The 18,712-nt window shown below is 37.5% G+C and overlaps 1 protein-coding gene across 3 annotated transcripts in view; it reads right to left on the minus strand.

The window, feature by feature from the left end:
- Positions 1–18,712, minus strand: part of SPAG9 (sperm associated antigen 9) — a 133,677-nt gene that overhangs the window by 71,950 nt on the left and 43,015 nt on the right. For all 3 annotated transcript variants that reach the window (XM_065897310.1, XM_065897309.1, XM_065897308.1), the window contains exon 2: positions 13,851–13,971. In XM_065897310.1, the coding sequence (XP_065753382.1) occupies positions 13,851–13,971 (121 nt within the window). The remainder of the gene's footprint in view (positions 1–13,850; positions 13,972–18,712) is intronic.

An 18,712-nucleotide genomic window follows, 5' to 3' on the forward strand; every position in this document is an offset into this window, starting at 1 on the left:
TGATTTTTATTTAAAAACAGGAAATCCAAGCAACTTACCAATTAAATTAATCTAAAAGCATAATCCTAAAGCTACTGAGTGAACCATAAGTATCTTTAATTGCTCATCTGTGTGAATCAAAATTTTCCTGGTATTGTGCAACCAAAACAAAAAATTGGAGACTGAGACTAAAATAAAATTCCAACTATCATCCATAACCCTCAATTTCAAATTTGTGCTCAACAGTAGAGCCCCATTACTCTTGTCAACTAACTTGGCATAAATTCATAAGATAAATTTATATCACCATCACTACCACTACCACTAACAGCTAACATTATATAGTACTTGTTATGTAACATGCACTGTCCTACGTACTTTATATTAACTAACTTGAGCCTGACATTAACCTTATGACGAAAGTTTAATACATTTCATTTTAGAGATAACGAAACTGAAGTAAATAGGGGTTAAGTATCTTGCCCAAATTCACAAAGCTAGTAAATGGCAAAACTACAATTCCTAATGGAAGAGACTAGATCCAGAATCAGCTTTTAATTACCATGGTATTCTGCCTCTCAAGAGATACTCTTTTAATCTGTTTTATATATTGGAGTCAACTTTAAAATTTCACTTTGGGGAAAAAAAGTATAGAGAGTACTCCTTTATTACTTGAAATAAAAACCCCTCTGTCTGGAAAGAACCTAATCACAGATACTACAAAACTCAAAGGTATCAAACTGCCAAGTAAAATATGTACCCAACTTTATTAATCATGATGAAATGCATATTAAAGCCCAAATGTGGGAATTCCCAGGTGGTCTAAGGGTTAGAACTCTGTGCTCTCACTGCCGAGGGCCCGGGTTTGATCCCTGGTCGGGGAACTAAGATCCCATAAGCCAGGTGGCATGGCAAACAAACAAACAAAAAAGTAAAAAAACAAAATGCAACACTATTACATACCTGTCAGAATAGCTAAAATGAAAAACAGTGTTGGTAAGGAACAAGTTCTGGTAAGGAACTTTTATACACTGCTGGTGGGAGTATAAATTGGTACACCCAATTTGAAAACTGGCAAGATTTAATAAAGTTAATATTTGCCAACCCTATGACAAAACAAGTTCATTACTATGAAATATGCCTACGTGTCCACCAAAAGGCATTTAAGACAATACTCAAAGCAGCACTATTTGTGCCCCAACCTGGAATCAACCCAAATATCCACCAACAGCAAAATGGATAAATATTCATGCACTGGAATACTATATAATAATGAGAATGAGGAAATTATTGCTGTACACAACATCATGGACAAATCTCACAAACAGGATATTGAGGAAAAGCAGCAGAAGCAAAAGAATACAAAGTTCATATACATACATAACTAATCTAAAACTAATCTAATGTGTTAGAAGTCAGGATAGTGGTTACCTTTGGGGAGGAGTTATGACCTGATGAATTTACTGTGTATACAGCCCAACCCCACCCCGGTCCAAACATAATGTGTACCCATTCACACAAGCACTTTCCTTGGCTTGAATACTCATCATTCTTTATGTTCTCTGAGAACTCCTATAAATTCAACATATAGCGCAGGATTTAAACAGACTATTCAGAACCATAACAAATAAGCTGTATTGATTCATCATTAAAATGTACAGGGAGATGAGGAAAAAATGTTACCAGATTGGAGAATTATAAAAAGAAATAGGGCTTCCCTGGTGGCGCAGTGGTTAAGAATCCGCCTGCCAATGCAGGGGACACTGGTTCAAGCCCCGGTCCGGGAAGATCCCACATGCCGCAGAGCGGCTGGGCCCATGAGCCATGGCCGCTGAGCCTGTGTGCTCGGAGCCTGTGCTCCGCAACGGGAGAGGCCACAACAGTGAGAGAGGCCCACGTACCACAAAAAAAAAAAAAAGAAAGAAAGAAAGTGAAGACAATACAAATAAATGGAAATATATACTGTGCTCATAGGTTGAAAGAATTAATATTGTTAAAATGTCCTTACTACCCAAAGCAATCTACAGATTCAATTCAATCCCTATCAAAATACCCATAGTGTTCTTCACAGACTAGAACAAATAATCCTAAAATGTGTATGGAACCAAAGAAAATCCCAAAGAGCCAAAGCAATCTTGAGAAAGAAGAACAAAGCTAAGGTATCATGTTCCCTGATTTCAAACCATACAACAAAGCTATAATAATCAAAACAGTATGGTACTGGCACAAAAACGAACACATATTATCAATGGAACAGAATAGAGAACCCAGAAATGAACTAACACTTATATGGTCAATTAAACTATGACAAAGGAGGCAAGAATATACAATGGGGGAAAGACAGTCTCTTCAATAAATGATGCTGAGAAAACTGGACAGCTACATGTAAAAGAATGAAACTGGACCATTTTCTTACATTATATACAAAAATGAATTCAAAATGGATTAAAGACTTAAATATAAGACCTGAAACCATAAAATTCCTAAAAGAAAACACAGGCAGTATGCTCTTTGACACTGGTCTTAGCAATTTTTTCTTGATGTATCTCCTCAGGCAATGGCAACAAAAGCATGGATAGACAGTGGGGATATATCAAACTAAAAAGTTTTTGCACAGCAGAGGAAACCATCAACAAAACAAAAAGGTAAGCTACTGAATGGGAGAAGATATTTGCAAATGATATGCTGGATAAGGGGTTAATATCCAAAATATATAAAGAACACATAAAACTCAATATCAAAAAACCAAACAATCTGATTAAAAAATAAACAGAAGACCTGAACAGACATTTTTCCAAAGAATACATACTGATGGCCAGTAAGCACATGAAAAGATGCTCAACATCACTAATCATCAGGGAAATGCATATCAAAACCACAAGGAGAGGGGCTTCCTTGGTGGCACAGTGGTTCAGAGTCCACCTGCCGATGCAGGGGACATGGGTTCATGCCCTGGTCCGGGAAGATCCCACATGCCGCGGAGCAGCTAGGCCCGTGAGCCATGGCCGCTGAGCCTGCGCGTCCGGAGCCTGTGCTCTGCAACAGGAGAGGCCACAACAGTGAGAGGCCCGTGTACCACAAAAAAAAAAAAAACACAAGGAGACATCATTTCATACCTGTGAGAATTGACTATTATCAAAAACAAAAGAAATAAGTGTTGGAAAGGATGTGGAGAAAAGAGAACCCTTGTATACTGCTGGTGGGAATGTAAATTGGTATAGCCACTATGGAAAACAGTATGGAGGTTCCCCAAAAAATAAAAAACAGAACTACCATACAATCCAGTAATTCACTTATGAATACTTATCTCAAGATAATGAAAACACTAATTCCAAAAGGTATATGCACCCTCATGTTCATGGCAGCATTATTTACAGTAGCTAAGATATGGAAGCAACCTAAGTGCCCATTAACAGATGAATGGATAAAGAAGATGTGGCATATATATATACATATATATATATATGAAGTGGAATATTGCTCAGCCATAGAAAGAATGAAATCTTGCCATTTATGACAACATGAATGAACCTAAGAGGATATTACCCTAAGTGAAATAGACAGAGAAAGACAAGTACCGTATGATCTCACTTATATGTAGGATCTAAAAAACAAAAGAAATATAACAAAACAGAAATAGACTCTTAGATACAGAGAATAAACTACTGCTTGCCAGAGGGAAGGGTGGTAGCGGAGGAGTGAAATAAGTGAAGGGGATTAAGAGGTACAAACTTCCAGTTATAAAATAAATAAGTCACGGGGATGTAATTATAACAAAGAGTCAATAATATTTTAATAAGTTTGTACAGTGCCAGTAGCGACTTAGAGCGGCGGTCGTTTTGTGATACGCTGCACACCCGAAACTAATATACTGTAAGTCAATTATACTTCAAGATTAATGAAATGGTAATAAGCTTCTCTAGCATAAGTATTATATACTTCCATCTTCCTCTTCACTCCAGTACAACTACTTAGTCTACTTACTTGAGGCCCTAAAATAATTTATTTCTCTATCCCATTAAAATTAAATAGGTTTTGGGACTTCCCTGGTGGCAGAGGAGCTAAGAATCTACCTGCCAATGCAGGGGACATGGGTTCAATCCCTGGTCTGGGAAGATCTCACATGCCACGGAGCAACGAAGCCAGTGCACGACAACTACTAAGCCTGCACTCTAGAGCCCACGAGCCACAACTACTGAGCCTACACACCACAAATACTGAAGCCCGCACACCCTAGAGCCCATATGCTGCAACTACTGAAGCCCGTGTGCCTACAGCCCATGCTCTGCAACAAGAGAAACCACCACAATGAGAAGCCCACGCACCGCAACAAAGAGTAGCCCCCACTCACTGCAACTAGAGAAAGCCTGTGTGCAGCAACAAAGACCCAACACACACACACACACACACACACACACACACACACACACAAAGTAGGTTTTTTTCTTTTGTATAGTTACATCCAGATGTATTATACAAATCAAAACAAGACCACTAATATATTACCAGTTAACTAGTAGACAACCATATTCAAAAGAATATGATTCAAAGATAGTTCAAATATTAACTTATCTACTTCTCCACTTATGAACTAGTAACTAGACACATCAGGATGCCAATGAGAAACCCAAGGGATATCTTCCCAAAGTGGATGTTCATTGTATTCAACTCTACAAAACTAGGTAGGCTTTCAGACAGCCAAGGAAGAGTTTTTGTTGATTCTAGTTCTGAGACCAGCAGGATAAACAGGCAATTAAAGGGGTCGGGGGTGGCCATAAAATGTAGTATATAACCATATAATGGAATATTATTCAGTCTTAAAAAGGAATTAAGTAACGATACACGCTACAATGTAGATGAACCTTATGCTAAGCGAAAGAAGCCAGTCACAAAAGACCATATATTATATGATTTCATTTATATGAAATTCCAGAATAGGTAAATCCATAGAGACAGAAAGCAGATTAATGGGTACTAAGGGCTGAGCGAAAGCCAGGAACCATGAGTGCTAACATTAGCACTCTAATGGTGTTTCTTTTTGGAATGATGGTGTTCTGGAATTTGATAGTGATGATGGTCGTACAACTTTATGAATATACTAAAAACCACTGAATTGTATACTCTAAAATGGTGGATTTTATGGTATGGAAATTACATTTTTTTAAAGGGGCAGGAAGTGTCATTCAAAGTCTATTCCTTAACATAAGCATCGGAAAATTGCATCTCAATTTAACAGTAACCTATTTTTTTAAGTAAAAGTCAGGAAGTTAAGGGAACAAAAAAGAAAATCTCAACACTTAGTAAATGTTTGTTGAATAAATGAATGAATATTCAGTGAAGAGTTTTAAAGCAATAACAAAAATTAAACCAGAGTAACCTTGAAGTTATTAAAAAATCAGATGAGAGTACAAATCATAAATGCTATATTTTCATTAAAGTTTCCTCACCTTCTCTTCCTCAGGTTATTCACAGCAGAAAGAATAGGCACAAGATTGCTAAGCTTTAGTTACATTCCCTCCCTTGCCTCAACACTTGAGCAAAATCATGTACCACCTACTAAGGCTGTTAGGCTAAGGCAAAGACTAGCCGATACTAACCAGAGCAGTTTCTCTTTCTCTTGGGACACGTAGCTAGACTATACATCCCAGCCTCTGTAAGTGAGCTTCTAACTGAGTTATATAGCCAATGAAGTAGAAGCGAAAGCTATTGTGTGCTACTCCTAGGCCTGGCCCAATAAAAACCTTCCACACACAATCCTCCATTCTCTTTCCCCTTCCTCCAACTCAATGTAGGTATGACAAACTCAGAGCAAAGCTGGAAAGGGCCTGTGTCTCCAAAGGAGCCACCCATGTATCAGAAACATCCAATTTAAATTTCACATAGGGAGGAAATTCCCTGGCGGTCCAGTGGTTAAGACTCAGCATTTTCAGTGTTGTGGCCTGGCTTCAATCCCTGGTTTGGGAAGTAAGATCCTACAAGCCGCGCAGTGCAGCCAATCAATCAATATAAAGAAAGTAAGAAGTTTCACATGAACAAGAAATAACATAACATCTGAATCATTATATATGTCTTTTGCAGCTTGTTTGCTACAGCAACTAGAGTTACCTTAACTTATACATTAGCTTGTAAACACACATTAAAAACCTTCTAAAAGGCATTCTAAATGATCAAAGGCGTGTCACTTCATGGTGCTTAAGAATAGTTTATATCTTTGTTATTCTGGATGACTCTCTGAATGTTGTTTTGGCCATTATTTTCTCCAACCTAACATCTCCAGCAAGTATCTTGACAGAAATTATCTATGTCTTCCCACATTTCATGTTTTCTTTATCTGTACTGTGATTCTGAATATTAGTATTATATTTTTAAGTGTATGAGTTAACCACCAAGATCATATAAAACAAATTCAGAACCTCTCACTCTTTTCTTAAAATACTTACATCAGTACAACAACACAGTCAATGGACTCAAGTTTTCTCAAGGCCTAAGTCACATGAGATGGTATAGTGTTTAACTGAAAAGTACCTTTAAATGCTGGGAAGAGCCTTATCTTCAAAGTCCTGTATGCCACCCAGTAATCAGTAAGGGGAAAAGAAAGAGAAGTAGAAGGGAAGGAAAAGTTGGGAAAAAAAGGCCCACCAGGGCAAAGATGGTAGAGATCCCCCCAAACCTCAAGTATCATAGAGTTAACCTATACCTATACTGTTGTATTATATCTGAAATGTTTAAACAAGAAAAGATTGTTTCTTGTTTAATAGTTCCCATGTGAACCCAAACCTCAAAATGATCTCAGGAAAAATCCTCAAATCATATGATTTTACTCAAACTAGCTACAACCTGAGATTAACTTGAAGTAAACAAGATTCTGCTCACCCTTCCTATCCCCAAACAACAGATAATCTGCCAATTTTTTTAAGCTGCTAATATTCTAGGGAGAAAAAAAAAATCAAACAAATCAAGGCATTGAAAACAATAAGGGGGTGGGGGAAAGATAAAAGAAGAATCAAAAGACTAATTCAAAATGTTCCCCTTATAATAGCTAATGAAGATACTTCGGCCTCATTTTAAATGCTCTTTCTTTCCATTCATCTTTCCAAAGAGCAAGAGGATATGATTAAGGCAGGAAGAGCCACCTGCTCTACCTGCTCAAAATCAGAGCTTACCTCCTTAGATTGATGGCCTTTGCCAAGTTTGGAACACCTTCCATCTCTGTTGTCTTCTGCCCCATCAGACTGCTGATAGGCCTATGGGGGGAAGAAAGAGAAACAGACCTTCTAGAATGCCATATCCAACTCGTTATTTGCCTTCTCAAAAGGAGTCATCAGTTCTTACTAATCGAGGAAGGCAGATAATCCAACTGTTACTTGGCCTCAGAAGATTGACATTGGTCTTTCAGAAGCTTTCCTTACACAAGTTAGCATCAAACGTCTCAACAGGTAAGCAAGAATCAAGTGCTCACTTAAGAGCAAATAAATCACAGACACAACCACATCAAAACAGCAATAAAAACCTCTGCTCTGCCTACTAAGTCCTTCACCATGTCCCTAAACTTAAAAAGATTTTTCAGACAGACATTATATGCCACCTAAAGTCTATGTAGGGAGAGTCCATGCTTTCCCTCAGCACATATTCCTATGTATCACCTTCAAGGTCAAGAAATACTTCCTCATGATCAACCAAAAACAACAAATTCATTTTCTCTGATTTAATCTTCCAAATTTACAAAAAAACAACTTGGTATCTTCCTTACTCATTCCTTTGTTTGAAGAATAACCAAATCACTCATGTTTATTCTGTTCTCTAAGCTAAATCACCATCAATCCTTTAACTCTTACTCATAAAATTAATTTTCCATGAAACCTTTAGTTCTAGATATTAATTATGAACTACAACCTTAAGTTTCTCAGTAAACAACAGTAGACTTCAGAAATGAACAGTCCAAATACAGATAATAAAACATAAAACAGGTCTGAAGACCACATAGATATTACCTAATGAAGCAGAAGTAATAAAATGTTAGTGTTTGCATAAATTATCTTGTGCCCAATTATCTGCTTTCCCTCTCATACACAAGCTCTTTAAAAAAAATCCTTGGGCTTCCCTGGTGGCACAGTGGTTAAGAATCTGCCTGCCAATGCAGGGGACACGGATTCGAGCCCTGGTCCGGAAAGATCCCACATGGTGTGGAGCAACAAAGCTCTGCCCCACAACTACTGAGCCTGCATTCTACAGCCCATAAGCCACAACTACTGAGCCCACGTGCCACAACTACTGAAGCTCACGTGCCTAGAGCCCATGCTCCGCAACAAAAGAAGCCACTGCAATGAGAAGCCCGCGCACTGCAAGGAAGAGTAGCCCCCGCTCACAGCAACTAAAGAAAGCCCGCGCGCAGCAACAAAGACGCAACGCAGCCAAAAGAAAAAAAAAAACCTTACATAAGTTTATTAAATATACAGATATTCTTAATATCACAAAGATATTAGATTCAAGTTAAATGAACTAAAAAACTAACTTTCTATATAACAAGTTTTATTTTTGTAACTTTTTAAAATAAGGAGATATAAATCTGAATCTCCTCAAGCTGCCTTAATAAGAAGTATGCTTTCAACAAAAATATAAATCATCAGTTTTCTACTTTCATCATTCTAAAAATACTGTAGAAAGGGACTGCCTCTTGACAAGATAAAATTAAAATGAAAGAAGTAACCTATTACAGTATTATGGAAATTCTGAGAGTATTAACATTCTTTGCCAATTGCAAAGTAAAGGAGTTAATAAAGCTTTTTATTTGCCTGAAGGTATTTTTTTAAATAACTTAAAAGATAGTGACAGAAAATATTTAGGCCCTCTCAACTATTAACTTTGGTGTGAAGCTACACCTGTTAACTGAAAAAGATTATTTTTCTTCTGTGTTGTGAAAATTTTCAATTTATCAATAACATCACTAACACAGCCCTTGCTTATAAATAACTCCCAAATCTGAAGTATGTTTTAAGCCATTTATTCCTTTAAAATTAAAAACATGTTTATGATTATACTACCTTCCCATTATTTTCCATTATTTTCTAATGGTGTGCTAATTCTTATGACCAAAAAGGAGAGTTTTCCTTCCAATAATGTGTTTCAAGGTAAAGGCTTGAAGGTATTTTATTAGACTAAAATCTATACTAAGTTTAAAAAGCAAATGAATGTTATATGGGAGATGGGAAGTGTAGAAAGGTCAGAGTATAAAACTCTAGCACAAATGTCTTCAGGTGTCAAAAATATTTTTCCATTTAACTTATTTATTTGGCTGCGTTGGGTCTTCATTGCTGCTTGCAGGCTTTCTCTAGTTGCAGCGAGCGGGGGCTACTCTTCGTTGCGGTGCTCAGGCTTCTCACTGTGGTGGCTTCTCTTGCTGCAGAGCACGGGCTCTAGGCACACGGGCTTCAGTAGTTGTGGCTCGTGGGCTCCAGAGCACAGGCTCAGTATTTGTGACACACAGGCTTAGTTGCTCCGTGGCATGTGGCATCTTCCCGGACCAGGGCTCTAACCCGTGTCCCCTGCATTGGCAGGAGGATTCTTAACCACTGAGCCACTAGGGAAGTCCCCATTTAATTTTTAAAAATGGATTTTCATTCAAAGGAAGAAAGGGCAGATTCAGAGATTATTTAAGTAGCTTAAAATCACTGCCATCTAAACCTTGCCATCTTCTCCACAATTCAAGGAAAAGGTCATCTCTTATAAACTCAAGTAGCTTGAGAGCAACAGAATTTTCCCAAGAGAAAATCAAATAGATAATAAATGGTTTTCTACATCAGCTCTGGGTGTAAATAATGATTCAAATTCATAAGTTATGATAAATAATGTGGAATTTGCTACTAATTCTTCCTTCTCCAATTCTGTTCATATAAAAAATGACCAAACACTACTAAATACCAAGAACCACTACAATGTTCATATTCCTTGCCCTAGTTCTGTAACTATATCCTAAGAAAATTACCAAAAGAGGGCAATCTACAGGTGTGAAAAAATATTCACTGTAATATGATTCACTACACTGCAAAAAATGTCCAACCAATCAACAGAAATTTTTTGAGTTTTTAAAAAACTTCACCTATATTTATTTTTATCAATTCATTCATTCCTTAATTCCACAAAGGATTTGAGATAGTTTACAAGAACATATCTTAACAATTCACTATATATGTATAAAATGTGGAACAGGAAAAAAACAATTTAAATATGCCACCCAAGTAAGGCCCAAACCAGTTGTTATGGTTGTACTTCAAAATTTGTTCTGAGTTTCTGAGTAGCCAAGTTAAAAAAACAAAGTAGCCATTAAATAATTCTCATTAGAGAAAAGGAGAAAGCACACACAGTTCCTCAGGGAAAACAAGAATTGTTAATAGACGGCATAGCTTCTGGATGATGGGTGTTGACACATTTAAAAAATAAAGATTATACAATAAGGAAAATACTTATGATAATGTTAAAGGAAAGATGCAAAATTATATATACACTCTGCAATGATATAAAAGCATGGTACATATGGAAAAGACGAGACGGTCATACACATAACCTTTTTCCCCACAAAACTATGATTTCTTTGACTGTAATGACCACATCATATTCTTCTGTGCCAAAACCATGCCTAGAGGCTGAATGCTAAGCAGATAGTAGTTGTTTTTTATTTTTAACATATTAAAATGTCTGTATTTACTTAAGATAGTATTTGGCTTACAAGAATAGAAATAATCAGTATATAACAGAAATAATGAATATAAAAAGTACTTTCTGATGAAGAACTCATTGCTGCCACACTGTGAATGGCCAGGTTGATTGCTTACACCTTACATAGCTGAAAAGCACTAAGGGCCTCAATCCACAGCTTCCTTATTCCACTCCACATATATTTCAGATTCTTCCTTAAGGCGTACAAGATGTTAACTACCAAGAAGTATTACTATTATACCCAGATAAGGAACAATATGTGGCCTTTTAAAAATTGCTTTATTTATGTTGGAAAAGCCAAAATAATTCTTATGTAGTTCAAATTTTGAAAAGAGAGCAACCAGATATCTCCAAAATCAAACATGACCATAAAATTATAATAAATTTTTTATATCATCAAAAATTTAAAAATCGTACCACAACAACCTGATAGATTCCATACCATTAAAAGCTGTCAAGTATGTTCTTTAATTCAGTTCCATTTCTTGACTTCTCTTGCTTCTCAAATAGCAAGTAACTACAACCAAAGTTTCCCCTTTTGACATAAGAAGTAGTCCCAAAGCAGAACTTGGACTTTCATTGTGGCTACTTTTTAAAAGGGATATGTGCCCTAAAACACATCAATCAGAACTGACAGTCTTTTAAAGTTAAAGACTCTAACATATTTATAAAAACAAACATGGAAATTGGACGATATTGTTATCATACGGCACTCAAAAAATAGTACTAAACACAAAAAACTGCACGTATCCTTCCTCTCTATAGGTATCATCATCAGTAATTTCTTTGGCCTTAAATGCTTATTTAAATACAGATGTTCAGAACACTAAAAAACACATTTAAAACATTTAAAAAGTTAAAAAAAATGTTGGGTTACAATAAATCTAATAAAAACTACTACACAGTCTTAAAAAACCAAAATTACAATATTAAAGTCCAGATATTCTGTATCCTATTATACAAAAAAAGAATTAATATACTCTGACATACATCCATTTAAATATGTTTTCATCTTTTAAAAAAATATATTCCCAGTCCCGTTTTTCCAATAGGATAGGGCACTGATGATACTTAAAGACTACCTCCTACCACCACCATTTTAAAAAATAAAGGGGCTTTGATTCATATTGGAGATCTGGGGAAGGTAAAACTAAGGTGGTAAAATGAAAAAAGTCAAACTATTTTCACCACCACCCCAATTTTTTTCAGATGTTTAAAATGTGGTAAAATAAAGACTCAGAAGAAAAATTTTAGATATATTTAGATTTCATATTATATTCATTTAGAAAAAAATAGAAGAGCGAGGAAAACAATTAGATGGAAAAGAGAAAGATTCCAAGGTATCAAAGAAGAAGGGAGTAAGTTCCAAAGCATAAATGAAAGGAGACTCATTATAGCCTTAGCTCATGGACCAAGAGACTATCAGCTTTGTGCATCTCAACGGTCAATTCTGATTAATCACAGTTTTAAGTTCTTTAACTGTTACTTAGACAACAAGATTTATTTCAAAATGGAATAGCAGGGGGAAAAACGGGGATAGCAGACATCCAGGGGGAGAAATTCTTGAGAGAATATTATATTAATAACAAAAATTAAGTTCTCAGATCAAATATAGCTCAAGACCATATCCAATACTTGGTGATTAATTTACTCATCCCTTCCATAGAGAATTATCAATTATTTTTAAATGACACCTTATTTTTAAAAAATTATCTTGAATTAAAAATAGGATACATGGTAATCAATACTTCTGAAAGAGAAATGAGAGAATGAACACCAAAGAACATGACAATTCCAAAAACGGTAGGTATGACTCACTGGACTGGAAAACAATCTTAATTTAAAAAGCTACTATATCAAGTACAAGGTAATTCTTCCTTTAATATTTCCTATCATAGAAGCAGATTATTTAGTGCATCAAAAGATTCTAGAAAAGGAGTTCCTTTCTAAGTCAAAAGAAAATTTCCTTATCCAAAACTTGATACTCCTCAGAAGTCAAGAGGTAAACGTACTTGGTACAAGAATGAGGTTGGTTCTGTCAAAACTGCACCTTTAGTGTTTTGTTCTAAAATACTATAGTCCCTGATATGAAAACGCAATCAAGTTAGGATTCACTGTTAACAAAGGCAGGGTACAGCACTCTAGGTATCTACACGCCTAAAAGAACAAAGACATGACACATGGCTCATTTTGTCTCACTCTGGTGGCCTTCCATTACCAAATATCCATTGGCTCCCTTCCATGACATCTGCTTAATAGCCATTTGAGTTCTCCTTGAATTCTAGAATGCCTAAACTCCAGATTCCCAGTGATTCTAGGTTTTAGCTCTATTGGACTCTTCCAGAGTCCTAAAGGGAGCAGCCAGTTATCATACACACTCTAAGCCTGGTAGTGAAGATTATCCTTCATGAATGCCAGTCCTTTTACAGCAGGTGTCACTATGTAACCTTCATGGGTGGTGTGGGAAGAGTAACTGCGGGCCACCTAGAAGTTTACAATCCTGGGAGGGAAAACTGGAGAGTGACCTGCCTGAATCAAACATGAAAATATGCCATAAAGTTTCTTTTTTGAATTTTGACTTAATTAGGTCCACTTTCATTAGACAAAAAGGGGAAGAAGTCCTTGGAATTTGAAACAATAACTATATTTGAATCAAGAATATATGAAATTATATTAAAAATGAAATGGTTCTGAAAAATGTCATTCTAGTCCCCTCAATGTCCTCGGTTTTCCATAGAAAGGAATGAAAAAGAATTCGGTAATTTTTTTATACATATACATTTTTTTTTCTCTTACATTTTTAAATTTCAAAGCAACACAGAAACCAATGGAACTTTGTGTAACTGATCAAAATTTGAAGAAATGATTCACATGTACACATCCCAGAATCCTGCACGATGGATACAGCATAATGTTAACTACTATACAATGTAAGCTACAAACAAAAGCTGAGGGCTAAATTGAAGAAGAGAGTCCTATAAGTGTCTGACTTAGTCATTTCTGCAGACATGGGAACCACATGAAAATGTGAACAAAAAAGAATAAACCAAGCTCCCAGGTCTCACTCTTGAGGGTGGGGTGACAATTCCAAGCAGATATCTGGAACTGTAGTCAAATGTCAGGATGAGTCATTCCACTCTTTAACATATTTTACTTACTCTGGTCAGCATAGTTTTTGGCCTTGAGTTCAAGTTGTCTTGTTTGAGATTCTAAAGATTCCACTCTGGTCTGTAAATCCTTTTTTTCCTGTTCTTGAGAGTCTTCAAATTCAATGAATTTCTAATAAAGAAGAAAAATACATTATTTTCATTAGATAAATGAAAAATTTTTAACATTATAAACCCCTGTGTTTCTTGGTATCAAGAATCACAACTTGGCATTAACTACTCAAGAAGATCTCAGAATCATGAACTTAGGTTGATTTTTAGTTTCTCTATAAAAATTAAGGTTTACAGGACTTCTCTGGGGGTCCAGTGGTTAAGACTCCGTGCTTCCATTGCAGGGGACACGAGTTCGATTCCTGGTCAAGAGAACTAAGATCCCAAATGCCGCACAGCACAGCCAAAAAATTAAAAAAAAAAAAAAAAAAAGTAATAATTAAGGTTTAAAATCTCCAAATATAGAAGGGAAAAGATGACAAAATAATATTTATGAACGTGTTTCCACTTCATTATAACAGGCATTCCAAAGAAAATACATAGATTGGTTCAAGATGGTGGAGTAGAAGGACATGCTCTCACTCCCTCTCACAAGAACACCACAACCACTACTAACTGCTGGACAATCATCGACAGGAAGACACTGGAACTCACCAAAACAGATACCCACATCCAAAGACAAAGGAGAAGCCACAGTGAGACGGTAGGAGGGGCGCAATCGTAGTAAAATCAAATCCCATAAGTGCTGGGTGGGTGACGCACAGACTGGAGAACACTTAGACCACACAAGTCCACCCACTGGAGTGAAGGTTCTGAGCCCCACGTCAGGCTTCCCAACCTGGGGGTCCGGCAACGGGAGGAGGAATTCCTAGAGCAACAAACTTTGAAGCCTAGTGGGAACTGATTGCAGGACTTCGACAGGACTGGGGGAAACAGAGACTCCACTCTGGAGAGCACACACAAAGTAGTGTGTGCATCGAGACCCAGGGGAAGGAGCAGTGACCCCAGGGGAGACTGAACCAGGCCTACCTGCTAGTGTTGGAGGGTCTCCTGCAGAGGCAGGGGGTGGCTGTGTGTCACCGTAAGGACAAGGACACTGGCAGCAGAAGTTCTGGGAAGTACTTCTTGCGGTGAGCCCTCCCAGAGTCTGCCCTTGGCCCCACCAAAGAGCCCAGGTATGCTCCAGTGTTGGGTCGCCTCAGGCCAAACAACCAACAGGGAGGGAACCCAGCCCCACCCATCAGCAAACAAGTGGATTAAAGTTTTACTGAGCTCTGCCCAGCAAAGCAACAGCCAGCTCTACCCACCACCACTCCCTCCCATCAGGAAACTTGCACAAGCCTCTTAGATAGCCTCATCCACTAGAGGGCAGACAGCAGAAGCAAGAAGAACTACAATCCTGCAGCCTGTGGAACAAACACCACATTCACAGAAAGACAGACAAGATGAAAAGGCAGAGGGCTATGAACCAGATGAAAGAACAAGATAAAACCCCAGAAAAACAACTAAATGAAGTGGAGATAGGCAACCTTCCAGAAAAAGAATTCAGAATAATGATAGTGAAGATGATCCAGGACCTCGAAAAAGAATGGAGGCAAAGGTCGAGAAGATGCAAGAAATGTTTAACAAAGACCTAGAAAAATTAAAGAACAAACAAACAGAGATGAACAATACAATAACTGAAATGAAAAATACACTAGAAGGAATCAACAGCAGAATAACTGAGGCAGAAGAACGGATAAGTGACCTGGAAGACAGAATGGTGGAGTTCACTGCTGCTGAACAGAATAAAGAAAAAAGAAGGAAAAGAAATGAAGACAGCCTAAGAGACCTCTGGGACAACATTAAGCGCAACAACATTCGCATTATAGGGGTCTCAGAAGGAGAAGAGAGAGAGAAAGGACCCAAGAAAATATTTGAAGAGATTATAGTCAAAAACTTCCCTAACATGGGAAAGGAAATAGCCACCCAGGAAATAGTCCAGGAAGTGCAGAGAGACCCATACAGGACAAACCCAAGGAGAAACACGTCGAGACACATAGTAATCAAATTGGCAAAAATTAAAGGCAAAGAAAAATTACTGAAACCAGCAAGGAAAAAACGACAAATAACATAAAGGGAACTCCCATAAGGTTAACAGCTGATTTCTCAGCAGAAACTCTACAAGCCAGAAGGGAGTGGCATGGTATACTTAAGGTGATGAAAGGGAAGAAACTACAACCAAGATTACTGTACCAGGCAAGGATCTCATTCAGATTTGATGGAGAAATCAAAAGCTTTACAGACAAGCAAAAGCTAAGAGAATTCAGCACCACCAAACCAGCTCTACAACAAATGCTAAAGGAACTTCTCTAAGTGGGAAACACAGGAGAAGAAAAGGACCTATAAAAACAAACCCAAAACAATTAAGAAGATGGTAATAAGAACATACATATCGATAATTACCTTAAATGTGAATGGATTAAATGCTCCAACCAAAAGACACAGGCTAGCTGAATGGATATAAAAATAAGACCCATATATATGCTGTCTACAAGAGACCCATTTCAGACCTAGGGACACATTCAGACTGAAACTGAGGGGATGGAAAAAGATATTCCATGCAAATGGAAATAAAAAGAAAGCTGGAGTAGCAATACTCATATCAGATAAAATAGACTTTAAAATAAAGAATGTTACAAGAGACAGGGAAGGACACTACATAATGATCAAGGGATCAATCCAGGAAGAAGATATAACAATTATAAATATATATGCACCCAATACAGGAGCACCTCAATATATAAGGCAACTGCTAACGACTCTAAAAGAGGAAATGGACAGTAACACAATAATAGTGGGGGACTTTTTTTTTTTTTTTTTTTTTTTTTTTTTTTTTAAATTTTTATTTATTTATTTATTTATGGCTGTGCTGGCTCTTCATTTCTGTGCGAGGGCCCCCTCTAGTTGCGGCAAGCGGGGGCCACTCTTCATCGCGGTGCGCCGACCTCTCACTATCGCGGCCTCTCTTGTTGCAGAGCACAGGCTCCAGACGCGCAGGCTCAGTAATTGTGGCTCACGGGGCCAGCCGCTCCGCGGCATGTGGGATCCTCCCAGACCACGGCTCGAACCCGTGTCCCCTGCATTGGCAGGCAGACTCTCAACCACTGCGCCACCAGGGAAGCCCTATAGTGGGGGACTTTTAACACCTCACTAACACCATTGGACAGATCACCCAAACAGAAAATTAATAAGGAAACACAAGCTTTAAATGACACAATAGACCAGATACATTTAATTGATATTTATAGGACATTCCATCCAAAAAGAGCAGATTACACTTTCTTCTCAAGTGTGCATGGGACATTCTCCAGGATAGATCATATCTTGGGTCACAAATCAAGCCTCAGTAAATTTTAAAAAATTGAAAGCATATCAAGCATCTTTTCTGACCACAACACTACGAGATTAGAAATGAATTACAGGGTAAAAAACACAAACACATGGAGGCTAAACAATACGTTACTAAATAACCAAGAGGTCACTGAAGAAATCAAAGACGAAATCGAAAAATACCTAGAGACAAATGACAATGAAAACATGATGATCCAAAACCTATGGGATGTGGCAAAAGCAGTTCTAAGAGGGAAGTTTATAGCTATACAAGCCTACCTCATGAAACAAGAAACATCTCAAATAAACAATCTAACGTTATATCTAAAGGAACTAGAGAAAGAACAAACAAAACCCAAAGTTAGAAGGAAAGAAATCATAAAGATCAGAGCAGATATAAATGAAATAGAAACAAAGAAAAGAACAGCAAAGATCAATAAAACTAAAAGCTGGTTCTTTGAGAAGATAAACTTGATAAACCATTAGCCAGACTCAACAAGAAAAAGAGGGAGTGGACTCAAATCAATAAAATTAGAAATGAAAACGGAGAAGTTACAATGGACACCGCAGAAATACAAGCATCCTAAGAGACTACTACAAGCAACTCTATGCCAATAAAATAGACAACATAGAAGAAATGGACAAATTTTTAGAAAGGTATAACCTTCCAAGACTGAACCAAGAACAGAAAATATGAACAGACCAATCACAAGTAATGAAATTGAAACTGTGATTAAAAATTTTCCAACAGGGCTTCCCTGGTGGCGCAGTGGTTGAGAGTCCGCCTGCCAATGCAGGGGACACGGGTTCGTGCCCCGGTCCGGGAAGATCCCACATGCCACGGAGCGGCTGAGCCCGTGAACCATGGCCGCTGAGCCTGCGCGACCGGAGCCTGTGCTCCACAACGGGAGAGGCCACAACAGTGAGAGGCCCGCATACAGAAAAAAAAAAAAAATCTTCCAACAAACAAAAGCCCAGGACGAGATGGCTTCACAGGTGAATTCTATCAAACATTTAGAGAAGAGCTAACACCCATCCTTCTCAAACTCTTCCAAAAAATTGCAGAGGAAGGAAAACTTGCAAACTCATTCTATGAGGCCACCATCACCCTGATACCAAAACCAGACAAAGATACTACAAAAAAAGAAAATTACAGACCAATATCACTGATGAATATAGATGCAAAAATTCTCAACAAAATACTAGCAAACAGAATCCAACAACACATTAAAAGGATCATACACCATGATCAAGTGGGATTTATCCCAGGGATGCAAGGATTCTTCAATATATGCAAATCAATGTGATATACCAAATTAACAAATTGAAGAATAAAAACCATATGATCATCTCAATAGATGCAGAAAAAGCTTTCGACAAAATTCAACACCTGTTTATGATAAAAACTCTCCAGAAAGTGGGCATAGAGGGAACCTACCTCAACATAATACAGGCCATATATGACAAATCCACAGCAAACATCATTCTCA

The sequence above is a fragment of the Phocoena phocoena genome, chromosome 19 (genome assembly GCF_963924675.1).
Source record: "Phocoena phocoena chromosome 19, mPhoPho1.1, whole genome shotgun sequence".
Classification (NCBI taxonomy): Eukaryota; Metazoa; Chordata; class Mammalia; order Artiodactyla; family Phocoenidae; genus Phocoena; species Phocoena phocoena.